This window comes from Ursus americanus, chromosome 24 (genome assembly GCF_024610735.1).
Source record: "Ursus americanus isolate L20-20 chromosome 24, mUrsAme1.1.p, whole genome shotgun sequence".
Taxonomy (NCBI): Eukaryota; Metazoa; Chordata; class Mammalia; order Carnivora; family Ursidae; genus Ursus; species Ursus americanus.
Genome location: NC_142150.1, coordinates 16219387 through 16239349, shown reverse-complemented (window position 1 = coordinate 16239349; position 19963 = coordinate 16219387). Strand labels below are relative to the sequence as shown.

Here is a 19963-nt window from a genome sequence, read left to right as displayed (position 1 = left end):
GGCACATTACAGGTGGTTTACTAACATTAGTAGAATCAAATTCACTGCTTCACTCCACTGTCAAGGTCTTTCAATCAGACACTTGACTTTCATGAGTCCATGAACCCACCCTCTCAACATTGATCAAGAACCAACTATGTGCCTGCTATCAGCATAATCTCCAGGAGTGCATGAGAGTACAAAATACAGTTCCAGAACTGAATAAATTCACAGACTGGATAGGTGAGTGTATTTAAAAAAAAGTGTGTTGTTTGATAGAACAACTTGTTTGAAAGTAGATTCTTGATCTATGCCTGGTAAGTGTATATCCTTTCTTCTCACAGACCACAGTGATTGCTTTAGGAATAAACATGGGATACAAATGGATATGATCAGAGTAAATCTAAGAGCCTATATAATAGTTACAAGAAAGAACACTCTGTTTTTGTGCTCATCATGAACTTTGCAGGCTTAGTATTGTAGCCAGTTCTACTGTCACCTCAGGAGACCAAGGGAATAAAGCAAATGAGGAAGAGCAGAACTAACAGACAAAGAGAGATTGTCCGAGCCCCCAAAATACTGATGGATTTGAATATTTCAGTTATATGAATCAACAAAGTCCCTCTACTATTTATGTATTTTTTTGTTTATTGCATTAAGTTAGAGTTGGGCTTTCTGTGACATGCAATAGAATTTCTTACTAATACATAGAGTCACAGATAAAACAGTATATTAACTGGCTCTTGAAAGTTGAAGAGCAGTTTTCCAGGAATAAAATAATATTAATAGTAACATATTATTAACTCTTACTTTGTTACAACACTGTTAACACTGTTTTAAGTGATTTGCCTAGAGTAAGGAAGAGTTTATGCAAAAACTCAGAGGTATAAAAGATAACATCATATTTGAGGTATATAGTGACCGATTCAGGATCTTCAATAGGATGTTTACTGGGAAAATGAGGATCCAAAAGTAAAAATGAGAGTGAAGTACACTGCTGCTGTCAGATTGCAAAATAATTCCATGTGTTAGGTTAACAACAACTCTGATTCCATTTCTACTCAATAAAAACATACAAATGTAGTCAAATCAAGCCAACCGGAACTTCTCGTAACTAGAGTTCTTAAAAAATAAAACTGAATTGCATTCAGATTTCTTTTCATAAAAAAGCTCCAAATGGTGTGTTATAGCAGAATTCCAGGGAGGTTAAGTGACTGGTTCTAGGTGAAATTAGGCAACTAAGTATGAACTAAAATGCAATTTTCAGTTGCAAATCTGGAACTCTTTCCAAAATGCCCCATGTACAAACCACTTTTCTTAGTCCCCAGAGACACATTAGCATAGGGTTAAAGAAATACAGACTTCAGCACCAAATAAAATCGGTCCTTTTCTCGGTTCTATGACTTAATAACTGTGTGACCACCAGCAAGTGGCTTTACTTTACAAAGTCTCTTTCTCATCTATAACATGGGAACTGTATGTCTCTTTTCTTCATAGGGTTATTTTGTAAAGTAAATAATAATATATTTAGCACGATGCCAAAAATGCATTTAGTCCTTACCTGGTGAGGTAAATCTAATCACAATAAAATATGAATTAACACTTGCTAAATGCAAGAAATCAGATGCAAGTACTTTTAAACTGGATTGTTTAATTCTAAAGAAACCATCTCCAAAAGGTCTTTTGTTTCCTCCAGCTGAAATGGCCACCTGCAGTTCTCAAGCCCCTTGATCAGAGGTTTGTTTGAAGTAATGAATCAGATATGCATGGATCAATTTCCAGAACCAGATGAGGGGGAAGCAAATTGGTTAACACCATGTTGGTGTGAGCCTGCCGAGTGGCAGACCAGCAGCTGGACATACAGAGCAAATAAAAAGACTTCTGACATGTAAGGCAATGCATAGCTAACAGCTGATGCACATTTACACTGTTGATTGTTCCTTGGGCTCAAGGCCAAGAGTTAATCCCATGATCGAGAAACTACCTGTGGACCATAAATTTTGCTCCAGTAAAGTGACAGGAAACAAGGAACTTACTCTGCTGGGATGGTCATCAGATTGCTTAACTTCAGCTTTGGTTCTTCCATCTCATCTGTGTTTTGGAACCTGGTAGAAAAATAAGGGAAAGACCTATTTAAAGATCTGGAAGTACTAGCTGGAGAAGAAGGAAGCAGTAATTAAGCTGTTGTGCAAGGATTTGAGCAAGTAGTAATGAATCTTCAGGGAACCTTGTGGTCAGAAGCATTAGGCCCTTTACATGAGAACCAAAGATTGGGCCTCAGACATGTAATGATCCCAGGCATATTTAAAAACTGAAGAGTGAGAAGAAAGAAAGGTTGAAGGAAAGCAATAGAAAAACATGAAGAGAAAGGGCGAGTCAGACACATCATCAAACGATGCATTTATTCAACGTATTTTTTAAGACCCACCATATATAAATCCCGCAATTGGGCACTGGTGGCAGAGAGCCAGTTACAGTCTCCACCTTTGAGGAATTCAAACAACGGAAGACAAGAAAGCTAGCAAAACAGAGAATTCAATACAAAATGATGTGGGACAAAGGCTTAAATAGCGATAGACAAGTGTTAGGAGTAGTAAGACATGAAACAAAAGAATAAAATGATTGGAAAATCTAAGCTACTCAGAGTCACTCAAGAAAAATAAAATTTGCTAACTTGTGGATGATAATATGCAAGGTTTGTGAGGTTTTTTGTTTTTTGCTTTTTTTTTACTAAATATTATGGCAGATTTTGCTTGCTTATGAAAAGATGTGTACTAAGGCAATAGATCAAAGTCAGAACTTCTTTTAACTACAGTTTATTTTTAAAAATGTAAGCCTGAAATGCATCCAAATATCGGTTATCAGATTTTCAAAAAGTACTTTATTGTGACGTTCCCACTTACATTACATCTGGTAACATCTGTCACAGGGAAGAGCCAGCAATGATGCATTATTTTAAAGGCTGGACTTTAGGGAGGAAAAGTACCTTTTGCTACTAATACTAACCTGTAGGTAATTTATGAAACAAGAATTGAGGTATTCTTCAGTACCTATGACAGATGTAACACCACAACTGAACCTTAAGAAAAAGTCATTTCAAACTATTTAAACTTTTGAATGGTCTTAGTAATTTTGCCCCTGGACTGACTTGGAGGGAGTCAATGGTGCAAAAAGAGAAAAATGTAATAGAAATAAGCTTCTTTTTTAAAAAAAATATTTTGTTATATTATGTTAGCCACCATACAGTACATCCCTAGTTTTTGATATAAAGTTCCATGATTCATTAGTTGCGTATAACACCCAGTGCACCATGCAATACGTGCCCTCCTTACTACCCATCACCAGTCTATCCCATTCCCCCACCCCCCTCCCCTCTGAAGCCCTCAGTTTGTTTCCCAGAGTCCATAGTCTCTCATGGTTCTGGAAGCGCAAGTGGTTTTGCTTTCTTCTGGCTCTGGATTATCATGAGTTATATGTTGTCCTATTTTAGCTTTAACTGAAATCATTAAAATCAAAAGTATTTATTTTGGCAAGGAGAAAAATCTGTAAAAGTTTAGTTTATTTACCACAAGCTCAGATAACTCATTAGGCTGGTGTCATATTTATATTTTTTGACCTCCTATCAAGTGAGTCAGTAGTACCTGACCTTACAGTAAGTGTCTGGACAAAGGTCAGTTTCAAAGGAGAATTTTATGTTAAAAAAGAAAGTAAGCCTGATAGGAATCAGAAATCAGAAATTTTTGAAGTTTAAATTTTAACAGTGGTACAAACCACCTGACATAAAATGGAGAGAAAAGAGGGCTTAAGAAGAAATGATAAACCCATGCAGAAAAAAATATATATATATTTTCCAAAAGAAGATGTGTTGCTTAATTGGAGGTGAGTTGGGAGTACTTTGCATTTGTCACAGATTCTAAGTTACAGACAATAGATCAAGCATCCTAATTGTCCCAGGCACTCTCTGTAGAGGAGTTCTGAGAGTGTGGAACCACTCTGCAAAGAGGCCTAAGTGAATAGAGTGTTGCCAGATTAATGCCTCAAGTGATCTGAGAATTATTCAAGGGCTTCCTCAGTTGGTTGTTTCTTTGAAACTTGGGATTCTATTTCTGGTACACAGCAACCCAGTGGTTCAGAACCCAGGTTCTGAATTCAGAATAAACCTGCATTATAGGCTAAATCCTGGCAGTTTCCTCACATGAAAAGTGGTGACAATTAACAGTATGTATTTCATACAGTGGTTGGGAACTTTCTATGAGTTAAAGTGCACAAAACACAAAGCATATCAGTTACAAATCCCATCAATATGAGCTTTTATATTTATTCTTATTAATATAATGATGTTTCAGCCCACAGGACTCCAGGTCATGTTTTGCTACATTGCAATGGATATCATAACAATACAAACCACATAAGATTCTTATCATATTAAATTGATAGTAGGAAAGTTGGCTTAGAACAAAAGTTATGCTTTAATACCATAAAAGCAAAAGCAATAATTGCTAATGTTTCAGAACTTATAATTTCATATTTATTATTACATTTCATCTGGAGAAATATTCTACAGATAAAGAAATTGAAGTTCAAAGAGGTGAAGTTAATTATCCAAGGCCACATAGCCAGTTGCAGATAAGATAAACCCAAGCCTTCTAAATACAGGTAAAATATCCTTTATTTGCTAATTCTTTTAATAGCAATCATACCAGTTGACTCTTGCTCTGTAACAAATCACTCCAAAACAGATGCTTAAAGAAATAAACATATGTTGCTTTTTCTTGTGACTATGGGGTTGGATGGATATTCTTCTGGTCTGGGCAACTTTAACTATGTCTAGATGACTTTGGATAGCCTCACTCAAGTTGAAAGTCTGGTTGATTTAGGAGGTCTCAGCCAAGATGACTCATCTCTGCCTCATCATCCAGCATGACAGTCTGGGCTTTTTCATAGGGTGGTCTCAGAGAGCCAAAGAGCAGGAAGTGAGCAAACCCCACAATACAAGCATTTTTCATGACTCCATTTGCATCATATTTCCCACTGTTTCATTAGCTAAAACAGATCATATGGCCAAGTCCAGAGTCCCTACAAATAGGCATGCACAAATTAAAGTATTAGTAATAAACCTGTCAACAGTTTAAAATCCCTTAACTCGACTGGTAAGATTCTGGGTTTTTTGTTTTACTTTTCCTCATTTTCCAAATTTTCCAAAATGATAATCTATTATTTTTAAAATAAAAATCATTTCTTAAATAATTTAGAAGATTGAGCCATTTTCTGGAGAACCACAAGTTGTGGGCTCATTTCTTTTTGAAGTAGGAATTAGACTTCTATCTAAACCACAACAGATGTTATTATAAGCGTTTCTCAGGGATCTCTTTTTCCTTATCTTATTGCTCTACACACTCATCCAGTGTGAGTTCATGAATTCTTGCTCCTTTGATTGTGATTTATATGATAACTCCCAAATCTATACACCCCAGAACAGTCTTCACGTAAATATTTCCAACCTGTCTCTCCAAATTCCTGCAGTATATATGCCCCTTGGAAGAGGACCATGCCCCTTTCTTCCACCTTCTCTCTCCTGTGTCTCACTCACTCAGTTTGTGGTGCCTAAAGGCAGATTTCTCACAGGTCTCCCAGTTTGTCTTTTGCCTCCTTCCTCCCTCCCCCGTTTTTCTACAGCTGGGAGCTCTGCTTTGCCACACAAGCCTTTGCATATACAGTTTCCCTTCTCTGAAGCTCCAGAACTTTTTCTTTTTAATGGAAATTCATCTTCCTGATAAGGTTTTCAACACCCCCCAAAATAAGGAGAGTAGAATGATATTTTAGAGAATCCAAAGAATGTACCACAATATATTTCCACTGTTGATTATAGAAGGCATGATTTCCCAGAGAATTCCAGAAAACAATGTATCTGAATTCGTAAGCATTTCATTCTTCATATTTTTTTTTTAAAGATTTTATTTATTTATTTGACAGAGAGAGAGCAGGAGAGCGCAGGCAGGGGGAGCAGCAGAGGAAGAGAATCAGGCCCCCTGCTGAGCAGGGAGCCTGATGTGGGGCTCAATCCCAGGACCCTAGGATCCTGGAATCATGACCCTAGCCAAAAGCAGTCACTTAACCTACTGAGCCACCCAGGTGCCCCTCATCCTTCATGTTTTTAAAGGGGCAAAAAAAAAAAAAAATGACTTTATTGGCATTTACCTTCTATTCATTCATGTCAAAGGCAAGAGAAGACACTTTCCATATAGCTTTATTCGAGATAATTCCAAAATACTCTAAAACTAAATTATATATATTTATATGTATATATATATATATATATGTATACATATATATATATACATATACATACACACTTAAGTTTATTAAATATATCTAGTCATATGTCCCTCCATAACTAAATGAAAATAACCTAAAACAACAAATATGTTTAAAATAATACCAAGAAACCACAACCTTTTAAACCATTTATTAACACAGTTTATCTGGAACAGTTGCAAAGCACTGTGGATGCTTATACTTAAGGAAAACGTTTCAGTGGGTTACTGTTTCATAACAAGAGAAGAATTATGTGTTAGTAAAAATTTTTTCCCACAATGAAATTAGTAAATCAAACGGAGAATCCTGTCCAAAGTTTGCCTCTAGTGAATATTTCCATCTAATTAAAATGTAATTAAACCCATGGAGTTTGGAGTAAGGGTGAACTTTGAGAGTTCTCAACCTCTCAAAATCTCATAATTTTTCATTTGCATAATGAAACAATTATGTCTATTTTATAAGGATATAGTGGGATTCAGTTTTTCACTCAAGTTTATTGAGTGCCCATTATATAATAGGCATTATTAGTAATGAATAAGATACACACAAGCAACTACACTAAGTTTACCACTGAATGGATGACGTTTTTTAGTGAGTGTGACAAAGTAATTAGCATAGCACTTTTAAATAATAAACACTCAATAAATTTTAATCATTATTAGTGTTATTCCATCTCAAAGAAGCAATAGAGCATGACATCATTAGAGTAAAGGAATAATAGGGGAGGATGTCAAATCAGTTGCAGTTATATGAGCGTGCACATGTGTGTGTCCACACACACACACACACACTTGCATACACACACAAATATATGTATACCAAAATTTCCAAATATACAAACATGGCAAGAATTCTGCTATCTTCACTATGATTATTTTTTTAATTTTTTTTTAAGATTTTATTTATGTGACAGACAGCCAGAGAGAGAGGGAACACAGAAGGGGAGTGGGAGAGGAAGAAGCAGGCTCCCAGTGGAGGAGCCCGATGTGGGACTTGATCCCGCAACGCCGGGATTATGCCCTGAGCCAAAGGCAGATGCTTAACGACTGCACTACCCAGGCGCCCCTATGACTTTTTATTTTAAAGATATAAAATCCAACACAATTTCTCTTAGAAGGCTTGGGATTCAAACTAATTTAATAAAGATTTTAAATGAAGTTGGAATAGTCAGTGACTCATAGGTCAGAAGTGGGTGGCAGGGACAGAAGAGAAGGCCTCAGGCAGAAAAGAGACTTTCAGTACCAGTTTCCCATTCAAAATGCTACGAGGTATTATTTCTTCTGTTATTTTAACCTGCGGCTGATGCATAAGTCACATTTTCCCCACACTTCTATCCATGAAACTATTTGTTTAGAGAATTTCTGAAAAGAAAACTTGTCAAGCACCCCCAAAAGCCAACAAAACCAAAGATTAAGTAAAATTTTAAAAGTCATAAGCATAAGATTACATGCTTAAAGGTTCTTAAAGAATCAACCGCCTGTTTTATAGAGAACTATGTAATTTTATGAATATAGTATTATATCCAAGATTTTCTGTCATAAAGAACAGTCATTTTAATTTTAAGATATTTGTTGATTGTCCTTAGTAATTTAGAAGTACACAAAGTAAACAAGACATAAACTTTTAAACTCGCACAATATCAGATCACAGCTTTTCATGGTTTCTTCTGCTTTTCTCAGTATTATACTCATGAATGTATTAACGGATAAGCAAATTTCTTTGGGCTATAATTTCAACACAGAAGGGCTGGGTTGTCTTCTTTAACTGTTGTAAATTGTATAAAATGTATTTAAGGAGCACAAATTATCCCAATAATATATCTAAGCTAATAACTTATTTGGAAAGTCTGGAAAGTCTTAGTAATATTAATAATAATAGTAATAAAAATAATAAAACAAATTTCCTTGTTCAATCTGAATTCATTTAACAAAAGCCTCACTCATTTCCAAGCTTAAAAATCATAAATTAACAATATAATTCTGGAATAGTATGCTAGGACAACTAACATAAGACTATAAAATGTAGACAGGAACAATTTTGAAATATCTTTGCCACTTCTTTAACAAGGGCAAGGATGCAGAATTAAATGGGAAATGTTGCTGTCTACTATAATACATCTATTTCATATGAAACTATTAAAGGTAATGCTTAATAAACTAAATATTACTAAAGTTATTTTTGGCAATTTGGTTATGCAGATGTGGTATTACAGACATTTTGAAAAGAAATAAAAAGCAAATATAAACATGGGTGTGTTTAGTATAAATCTACCTTATGAAGTGATATCAATAACAGATATAATTCAATGATTAAGATTCAATGATCAAGATTCAATGATACAGAAGGAAAGTTTGTATATTAATTAAACAGCCAGGATGAATAGAGGGCATTGCAGGTGGCACTCAGTTGACTAGATCCTGTAGGTGATTCACAACTAGGATATTTATTTTTCAATACATGCTGAGCACTCACTAAATGACAGAAAGCTAAGTAGTGAGTATATAGCAGGAAACATAATAACAAAGTCCTCATGCACTATGGGTCTGGTAAGACAGGTGAGTAAACAGGAAATTGAAATTTAATGAGATATGTACCATAGTACAGGAAATGTAGGATTACACAGGGAAAATGAAGGAGCAAAAGCTAGAAATCAGGAAAAGAAGTTAGTATAGATTTGAAAAGTTCAGACAGGAAATGTGAGAATGCAAATTTATAAGGGACTGTGTTTAAAAGTTAGCGTTTAAAGAGAAAATACTAACTAGGTAAAGTGAGGTAAGCTTACCAGAATATTAATCTAAGCCAGAATGTATGGACTTAATATCATAGACAAGTCAACTGTGGGAGTGACAGATTGAAAGTTTCATTTAATATTAGTGATATGGTGATGATGCAACGATTAAAAAAACAGTGGAAGAGACAAGAAAAAATAGTGTGACATTATCTAAGTCTGGGTGTTGGAAGCCTGGGCTCTTCACTTGAGTGAACAAGAAGGAAAAAAAAAAACAGATTTTTCAAAAGAAGAATCAAAAGACATAGTGACATATTAGATGCTGTGTATGGAAGAGAAAGAGAAGAGTGAAAGGAAACTCTATGATTTGAGTTCAGGGACTTAGAAATCTGAGAGCTGCTATACACAATTTTATCTAGAAAGGACAGACAGTTTGGGGAGCGAGATTGAGTTCATTTGGTAAGCACTGAATTTACATGTTATCCACAATGCAGTTCAATCTACACTATCGCTGGTTGAGAATAAACACAAGGAGAATGCAGGCAGAAGACAAGGGCTGAAGATGTCCTTTGGGAATTATCTGCATAGAGATCAGAAATGAAACTATGAATAAGCTATAAAACAGCAAAGGTTCAGATAGAAGATTGAAGAAGAAAGTGTTCTCACATATCAAATATCTGAGGGCATCCAAGGAACATAAGAGCAAAGGTACAGTTACTGGCTATAGGGACATAAAGGTCACCTGTAATATTTTATTTTATTTAAAGTCAATTAATTAACATAAGAGTATTAGTTTCAGAAGTAGAGTTCAGGGATTCATCAGTTGCATATAACACCCAGTGCTCATTACCTCACGCACCCTCCTTAATGCCCATCACCCAGTTACCCCCCGCCTTTCCTCCCTCCCCCTTCTAGCAATGCTCAGTTTGTCCCCTATAATCTTTTGATAGTATTTTCAAGAGTTCATGGGGTTGGAAGAAAGAAGAATCTTATTTCTCGTAGTTAAAATGAGTGAATAGATAGGAAGTGGAAGCAATGGAGAATTCTCTTTTGTCAAGATTTTGGTGCTAACTAGAAAAATTAAAAAGCAGTTATAAGTAATAGGGTCAAGGGAGGTGTTTTTTGATGTTTTAATAATGGATATACTAGAGTATGTTTGGAAATAGTCTTTAAAGAAAATTAGTTGGGCATCAAAGATACAAGGGTGAATAAATCGTGATGACTACCCCCAAGCTGCTCACACAGGAGTGGACTAATATCCAAAGAACCTGAACAGAAACTTGAGAGTATAATAAGCTGAAGATCAAGGAATTTGAGTTTTGTTTTTTTTTTTTAGCAAAATTCAGTTTGTAACATAAGCAGTAATATTTTCACAAGAATGAGGGCAGAAAAATGGAGGATGGTTGGATGTATCAAAGAGAAGAGAATAATAAGTGAGAGAATAGCTTTGTGACATTTGAGAGGTGGATAAAAGGGCTGATGTGATGACAGGCATGATCACGATGAAACTCCATAGAATGAATCTATAATTGTCACAACTTTTGTGCATTTTCTTTCATCAGCATCCCATGGCCTGACAGCCAAAACAGAGGAAGCAGTGGGGATAATAGATGTTTGAGGAATGATGTTTAGGAAATCAGCATCTTTGAAGATCAAAAAGCAAATATAGTGACATAAAGTTAGATTACACAAAGTGTAGCAATTTTAGTCCTATAATTTATTTGCCTTAAAGACTAATGATACAGTAGGGCTAATAATATTGCCAATTGGCATCAATAACAAATATCAAAGATACGATAATGGTATAAATCTCAATGATTCATTTCTGGTATGAATCTGCATGTGATTTAATACAGAACTTGGGAAGTTAATAAAAATAGCTTTACGTTTAAGAGCTCTTACGTATTCTTGTTAAATATCTGCCTTAGGTTTCAGAGGATAACGGACTCCAGGGCTAGAAACAGACAAAAATGACAAGGCAAGTTTCCAAAGCCTAAAATTGGCCTTGGTACCATAACTTGGCTTTTGCCGCAGGTCCTTCAGGAGAAAGGCCACAGGCAGAATCCTCAGTGACAAGGTCAGGAGTAGGGACAGCTATCATACTAATAGGGTCTTCCATCATTGAAAGGCAGAATTGCTATATTGGCCTTGTTTACTTCACTCCCACAAAACTCTGTGGGAAGAAGAAATGAACTTGGAGGGCAGAAGACAGAGTCATGTTTTTGGTAGCTCTTCAGTTATGGTTGGTGGCGAATAACAGAACCACAAAAATAAGTTAAAAAATAAACAGATGTTCTCGTAGGTGTATAATAGCCAAATGCATATTCTTTCATTCATTACCAAGAAATGAAAGGAGCTTGACATCATAGGGACTGAGTGAGGGGCCTGAAAATTCACTAATGGAAATTTGTTTCTCTCGCTCAGATTTATTTCCTACTTCTGTTTCTTGCTGATCTGTTTTCCTTCCAATTCTCTTTATCTCTATTGGCCAGTTTTCGTGTATTCTTGAATATGGTCAATCATGACCACAGCACCACGTCCCCAGTTAACTAATTCACATTCTCTCTGTAGCTAGGAGAGATCACCCAATTGATTTCCAGGATTTGGGGCAGGGAGTTTCCTCAAGAAGGGATAGGGGAAGAAAACACTCAGCATTTCTAGTAGGACAGTTCAGAACTTCATCAAGAATATGTATTTCAGACCACATCTAAGTAGAGCAACTGACTGCTGTTTTAAGCAAAAACATTTTTGAGCGGATAGTCCACACAGCATAAATTAAAACGTTTTCATATGCACCTTATGTTGTATGCTCAGCTGGAGGAACAGGCTTAGGATATCAGACTATGTTGTCCTGCATTTTTCTGAGTGCTGATAATAAAAATCATAACAATAAGCTAAGAATATATAATCTTGAAGACTGAGTACACAACCTTTCTTGAGATAGCTAATAATCTATTTCTTTGAGGATTCTAATTTTATATTTTCTATTCAAATATTATCATTAAACATTTTAGGAAAACCAAAATCAACTCTCTTTGGCTTTCAAGTGTGGTAGGTTGAAGAAATGTAAAGTACTGGTTATGCTTCCCTAGAAGAAACCAACGGTATACAACAACATATACCGTAAACCTCTCCCTACATCAGGGCTTCATTATTTTTTTTAAAGATTTTATTGACTTATTGACTTATTTACTTATTTATTAGAGAGAGAGAGTGAGTGAGTGCAGGGGAAAGAGCAGAGGGAGAGGGACAAGCAGACTCCACACAGAGCCCAACACAGAGCTCTCTCCCACAACCCTGAGATCATGACCTGAGCTGAAATCAAGATATCAGACACTTAACCAACTGAGCCACCCAGGAACCCCAGGGTTTCATTACTTTATTAACAATTTACATCTATATTTTTAAGCTCCTATGAAATCAAACTTAGATTCAGCTCTCTTCAAAGAAGGTATGACTTATTTCATAAAAGTCATTTGTACTGAAGAAAGCTCAAAAACTGCCACCACCTCCTCTCCCTTTTCAATCTTGATCCAAGCAAGGAGCTTGTTTTAAATTGGATCCTCACACTTGAGTCAGATCTTTATAGGAACACAGCAAGACAGGAAACTTGTCCTGTGTGAATCATATCTTCACCAACTGTGTTAACCTGCAAAGATGGCGAAAAATGATTGAGTGCATCATACTGAAACTACAGATCAAATCTCTTTAACAACTGATTTTGGAGAGATACATTTTATGTTCTTTAAATGTCCTTGTTTTGTATAGAATATTGCTCCAAGCAGGCAGTCCATTAACTATGGCAGAAAAACTTTATCTTGTAAAAACTTGGGATGTAACAGACTTATTACAAGTTTTAAACTATATTGTATGAGCTGAATTGTATATTCCCAAAATTCATATGTTGAAGACCCCACCTCTAATCTGACTATATTTGGAGATAAGGCTTTAGGATGAAATTAAGGTTAAATAAAGTCATAAGGGTGGGGTCTAAATTTGATAGGATTCATGACTTTATAAGAACAGGACGAGAGAGAGTGTGTTCTTTTTCTCCATATGCATGCACCTAGGAAAGGCCATTTGAGCCCACAACTAGAAGGTAGCCATCTGCAAGCCAGGAGGAGAACTCTCACTAGAACCCAATTATGCGGACATTATGCTGATGTTGAACTCAAGTTGCTCCAAAATTTGCTGCTAATCACCAAAGAAGAGATCTTTAAGCATACGTAAAGGAAATTGTGCATTTGCAAATTCTATGATGGCCTTTAATTAATTAATGTATTGACAGTAAACATGTGCTACATTTGGGGAGTTTGTGGATACACTTATTTTCTTGCAGTTGTGGAATAAATGCTAAAGTATAGCTCCAGAGATAATTATATTTTAAGCTGATACTTTATGAATATAATTTTGATTCATAAGAAAACCCAATAGCTCTTAAAATAAGTGAATCATAAAATGATTTTAGTATGATATGATTAAACATGAAGATGAAATCATAATTATTAATTTATATACTACAAAGATGCAATTAATGTTTGTGATTTTTAATTTACAAGTTCCAAATACCAGTAAAGCCTGCTGCTAATTTGGGTCTTTGGTTTAGCACTTCATTTGCCTCATTTTACGTAATGCCACCTAACTCAAAGGAGAATTTCTAAATATTAACAGAGAAGGTAATTTTAGAAATTTAATTAGTGTCCTATCCCACACTGATTATGTTGGCTTTGGATCATTGATTTCCCACCCCCACACCCCAAAAAATTTCTCTAAAAGTTCTATGAGCTAAAATGAATAAATGATTTATTCATGATAGCAACCCTATATACTTTTCTTAAAATAAATCAGGTTTAGCTCTTAATAAAAATGGACTTACGGAGGTATCTATATGGATAGCTTTTAAATAGAGTGTTTCTTTTCAAGGCTGCATGGTATTTCATTGAGGACTTTTAATATTACCTGTGTGACAGATGGGAAACATGAAAAAATGTGTATTCTTTGGGATATTGAGGAGATATAAGTGTTTTCATATTTTCGTGTGCTAGAAGCACTTCAGGTGAACAGCAACTCTATCTTTAATTCTTTTTGTTAAAAAGAAATACATTGAGCCAGAATGTTAAAAAATTACCTTATGGACATGTTAAGATATTGCAGATTATAGTGCTCACTCCAGACTTCCTTTGAAAAGATAAAGGATATACTATATTTATCTTTTTATACATTCAACAAAATATTTATTGAGTACCTATGAAGTATTAGACTACATGCACTAGAAACTGGAGAGTCCATGATGATTAAAAATAGACTTGATTTCCATTTTTATGGAACTTCCAGTCTAGTAAGGGACAACGACACTAATAAAATCATATGAATCGACGCAAAATTTCGGATGTGGTAAATGCTGTGAAAGAAAAATTACATATTACTCAGAGTATTTTGGGTGAAGAGAAAAGCATTGAGATATCCTGAAGTTGAAAAGAAGTGGGTAAGGAAGCTCCTCAGAACTGGGAAAACAAGGGACCTTGGTGAAAGATAACATTTACACTTATCCTAAGAGTAATGAAAAAATTTTAAAAGTTTTAAGTGGAGATAGAGGACTGATGTAATTAAATTTGCACTTTGAAAACATGTGTAGTCTGAAGAATAAATTAGTGAAAGAAAGTTTGTATATAGGCAGACTGGTCAGAAAGTTATTCTGGAAGTCTAAAAGAAGTCTTATTACACAGACTGTAGTATTAATGATGATGAGGGCAAGGATAAATAGAAAATCAACAGAGTCTGATAGTGGATTGGATGTGTAAAAACCATAAAAGCAGATTTTCTGCTATAAGAGATTATAATATCAGTGTTAAGGTCGCTAAAGAGAAAGAAATAATCTACTCAGGCTATGCTATAGAAACTTCTCTAGCTTTGCTGCCAATGAGATAAGCACCCTACAACATGAATAAACAATTCTTCAGTATTGAGATTTCTAAACCTACAAGGGCTCCAAATATCAATATCCTTTTCCTGGCTCATTACGATGCTGCTTTAGTGGTCTCCAGGTCTTCCCTTGGTCTGTTGTGTCCATCGGTAATTTTGTCTCCGAATTTTCATGTGAGTTGAGTCTACTTTTGTAGAAGCTACTTCACTCCCTGAGTGAAAATTATCCCTAATTTGAAGGACATCACTTAGGACTTATTCATAAGGGGACTGACATTTCACCAGGGAAAGACAACCGTTGAATGCTGAAGATTTCTTGTTGCTAGGCAACCCAGAAAAGTAGTCTAGAAATTCTTAGAAAATAGGTTGTGCATACTAGCCTTCTGAAGTGGTCATATATCCAAGCATGACCTAGAAGCCTTATATGTACCTTTACAAGAAAGTTCTATTTCTAAGTCGTCCTACATCACTTCCTGGTGATGAGGAATATGAGGAATAATGAGGAATTCTGATTTGAGATATAAATCAAGGACTAAGAGGATAACATAATGAGTTAAGTAACTTTTCCAATATTTGAATCAACTTAAGTTTGTAATGAAGATTTTCTTTTAACAGAATTATTGTTACCCCAAAATTTAAAGCATGACTTCAATTATTCACATCACCTAAATAATCTGTTTTTCCCCATACAAAGTTATGCCCTCAAATCGTTTCTGTATGAATGGTCTGACTACTGAAGCACCATCTATGAATTCACAAATTCTCCCATTCATTTTGAAATTGTTCATTTTGACTTTTCCTCTCAAGACAAAGCCTCTTACAAAATAAAAGGAAATAATAAAACTGTCAAATGTCAAATTGGCTTTCTTGTCAACCTATTGCCTAGTGTCCTTTCTCCTGGGTTTGATTTCCTCTAAGGAAGAAATTTCAAATTTTGAATTTTGAAACAGAAACAGAAAAGCTAAATTCTTATTGCAAGATTTCCAACTGTCAGTTTATGAATATGCGTGTAAAAATAGAGAGGTATATACTTTATGAACAGATATTTTCTATTTGTTAGTCTTAAAAGAATAAGGTGTAAGCAGTTCTATCTTATATCTGTGTCTTCATCTGAGAACACCCACCTTCTGACACTGCTGCTGACAATGTCTCCCCCAGTATGACAGTTTCATTATTTTATCCATTTTCTATGGATTGGGCAAATTCAAAATATTCTAATTTTTAACAAACTTCATCTTAAAAGCTTTTTAAGAGAAAACACCATTTTCTAGTAAAAATTTAAATCAAAGATCTTACACATGATATAAAAATCAAAAGAAAGGCCAACAATATTGACATTGAAAGCCTAATACCTCCCACTTTATATTAATTTTGTTCCCCTATTTTGAACTGTACATGCATTTCTTTTGATTCTATGGGCCTCTTGAATTTTTTTCCTTCGGTTTTTAATTTTTTTTTTAAGTAGCACTTGATTTCTGACATTTCTCTTCTTGCAATCTAATCTTTGTGTGTTAAAACTAGAATACGTATTAATAGCTTTCCATTATAAAGATAATACGTGCTCATTATACAAATGTGAAATATAGAGGAAAGTAGTGGAAATAAACCATCTTCCAGCACTCATTCAAAGATAACTACCATTGGGGTGCATGGATGGCTCAGTCAGCACCTGCCTTCGGCTAAGGTAATGATCTGTGGGTCCTGGGATTGAGCCCCGCATCGGACTCTCCACTCAGAGGTGAGTCTACCTCTTCATCTCTCTCTGTATTCCCCCTTTCACTCTCCCTCAAATACATAAATAAAAATATTTTTTAAAAATTAAAAAGAATATATAACCACCCTTGATGCTTTTCTTACATTTTCAGAATAACTAGGCCAAGAAGATACTTAAATCATTTCAAACATGCTACCTTCTTTACAAAAACCAAAAGCAGAAATCCTCCAGCCACATCCACACATTTTCAAGAACAGTGACTTTGAACAGGAGAATCAGAAATTTAGACGTGCTCATCACTCATTTTACCAATGAAGAAATGACTTTAAGATAATTATTTGCTATGGTAAAACAGTGTGCATTGGCATGAGAAATGGATGACAGGTCCCCTGCATGGTTCCTCTATCATTTTTCTATAATCACAAAGCCTAGGGTATTTTCCATACTGGACAGAAAGGTAGAATTATCTCAGCAAATTGTCTATAATATAGATTCCTGGATCCCACAATTATTCAGTGAATCAGAATTTCTAGTGGGGAAACTCGCAAATTTTATTCAAAGGCTGCAAAACATTGCTGATGACCAGCAAGTTTTACAAATCACTGGTGTAGAACGACTCTTCTTTCTTTCATAACTCTCACATTATAAATGGAATTGAGGTAATGTGTTCAGCAACATGCTAACTGCAAAGACATATATAAAACGTTAAGAAATGAAGCTTGTTGTTGAGGGCTGGGTAGGAGATGGTGGGAAAAGGAAAAAAGAATAAATACCTCCTAAACTAGTAATTATAACTTAAGTGCTATAATTCAGGTATGAAATGTTATATGAGTATTGTGGGATGAATTGTGTCTCCCAGAAAGATATATATAATTCTCTATTCCCTGTGAATGTGACTTTATTTGGGAATTGGGTCTTCAGATGTAATAAGGTAAAATGAGGTCATACTGGATTAGGGTGAATCCTAAATCCAATGACTAGTATTCATATTCCTATGTAAGGAATAAGAGAGTCACACAGATACAGACAAACACAGATGGATAAAGACCATATAAAGACAGAGGCAAGGAGGGATTCATTCCTAGAAACTTCAGAGGGACCATGGCCCTGCTGGTATCTTCATTTCAGATTTCTAGTCTCCAGAACTAGAAAGAATACATTTCTGTTTTAAACTACATAATTTGTGGCAATTTGTTAAAACGGAAAACTACTACAATGAATCATTTAAGTAGCTTCATTTTTCAGGGGAAGAAAACAGATTGGAATGGTCAGTAAAATTTATAAACATTAGATAAATTGAAATCTTTTACATTTTGTGATTGCTATGGCCAAGTCCTCTGGGAAAAAATATTTTAAGGTTGTATTTATGTTTGTTTTTCACAAATATGAAATAAAGCACACAGAGGTATAAATCTTTGCAATAAAATGTATTTTAAAATTCAGTAAATGCATACAAAATACTTAACAGACTTTTTTTTTTACTACATACAGTAAAAGATCTAAATAACTTCTATTCTTAGTGAGATAGATACTGTACTCAATTATGTTACATTAATTTCTCTGTCCCATAGAGTGCCTGGTCTTTGGGGAATTTGCAGGAATGTTTAAGCAATCTCTAACAGTTAACAACAATAAAAGAGTATGTGCTCTGCACTATGCTGGCCAAAATCCCACAATGACTGTTGAGACCAGGAGATAGCAGAGTCTATCACAGAAAAAATGTAAAAGAAAGGGATAAAGAAAGGGGGGGTAATCAGAAGAGGGAATGAACCATGAGAGACTATGGACTCTGAGAAACAAACTGAGGGACTCAGAGGGGAGGGGGGTGGGGGAATGGGATAGGCTGGTGATGGGTAGTAAGGAGGGCACGTATTGCATGGTGCACTGGGTGTTATACGCAACTAATGAATCATCGGACTTTACATCAGAAACCAGGGATGTACTGTATGGTGACTAACATAATATAATAATAAAACATTTTAAAACAAGAATGGTACTAATTACAAAAATGGAAGAGATGAGAAACAGACATGTTAACAAAAACATGAATCCAACTTTAAGAATGAAACTTTGGATCAAGGTAAGAAGATATAGCTGTGATACAGCTATTTATCATTAAATTATATATTACTTCTATACTCTTATCAATGCAACTATTATCGTAGATGATGAAACCTGATGAAATAAGAAAGACTCAATAAGAAGATGCCAATTGAAACTTGAAGAACTCTGAACTGAGATTCAGTTGTCCTGATTTGGAGTAAGCAGCCTACTTTATACAGGTACGTAGAAATCTGTGTTGAGTGTCTATCTAATTTTGTTTTGTTTCACTTTTGAACCAAATGCAGAACTTACACATGTAATATAAACGGATTTATAAGTTACAGACGGGAAATTTATACATGGAAATATGGAACAATTAACTATTGTGGTTGTACTTATGGGTGAATAACAGTAGTAGCTACTGTCATGTTTTCTAATCCAGTTCTCTACCTCTATTTCCTAAAATGGATTCTATCTGATGACAATACACATGGATAATCATTATCACTATAAACTAGCATTTTTGTGCTCTTACTATATGCTAGGCATTACTCTAATCACATTGTATATGCTACTTTATCTTTACATTAATAACAATTGAACAGGTATTCTTATGCCAGTTTTACACATGGAGAAACTGAGATTTAGGGAGCCTAAGTGAATTGCCCTACGGTTGAGTGGTAAATGGCAGAATTAGAAATCAAATCCATGTAGGCCTAACACAATATCTCATGTTATTAACCACTAACTTTTATGGTCTTCCTTTGTCCTCATCCCCTGTATCCTCTCTTTTCAAAGTAGCCCAGGAGCAGGGTCAGTGATATTCCATAGTCTACATTGATGAAATGTCCAAAATGAAGTGAAAAGCCCTTCAAAGGCTTTGCCTGACTCCTCTCTCTAGATTTCCTCTATAGCTAAGGTGGCAGGAGTTGTCAGAGTCTTAGGCTTGGAAAGTCCTTTCAACATTTCCATCAGGTGAGGAAGTACAGTGAAGGAGAAGTCTCTCATGAAGTCTTAGACCCGCAATGGAAGAATTGGGCTTGCTAGTATCCCAAGTTCAAACTTTGAATGTCCTTTCCCACACGGATAAAGATGGATAATAGTGAAACGACAGCTTTCAAACTAAAAAGAAAGGAAAAATTCAGCCAACAAATGGAAGGATAAAGATAAGAGATACACTCAGAGAGGTCAGTAATAAGAAGCCCAAAATTCTGCTGTTCCACCTCCAGTCAAAGCCCTAAGTGGGTTGCATCAAAGTGTGT

The 19963-nt window shown here is 35.2% G+C and overlaps 1 protein-coding gene across 6 annotated transcripts in view; it reads right to left on the bottom strand.

Annotated features, from left to right (window-relative positions):
• LOC148107847 (uncharacterized) overlaps nt 1–19963 on the bottom strand; it is a 638616-nt gene that overhangs the window by 242765 nt on the left and 375888 nt on the right. For all 6 annotated transcript variants that reach the window (XM_087855366.1, XM_087855368.1, XM_087855367.1 and 3 more), the window contains one exon: nt 2016–2084. In XM_087855366.1, the coding sequence (XP_087711492.1) occupies nt 2047–2084 (38 nt within the window). In that variant the 3' untranslated portion in view covers nt 2016–2046. The remainder of the gene's footprint in view (nt 1–2015; nt 2085–19963) is intronic.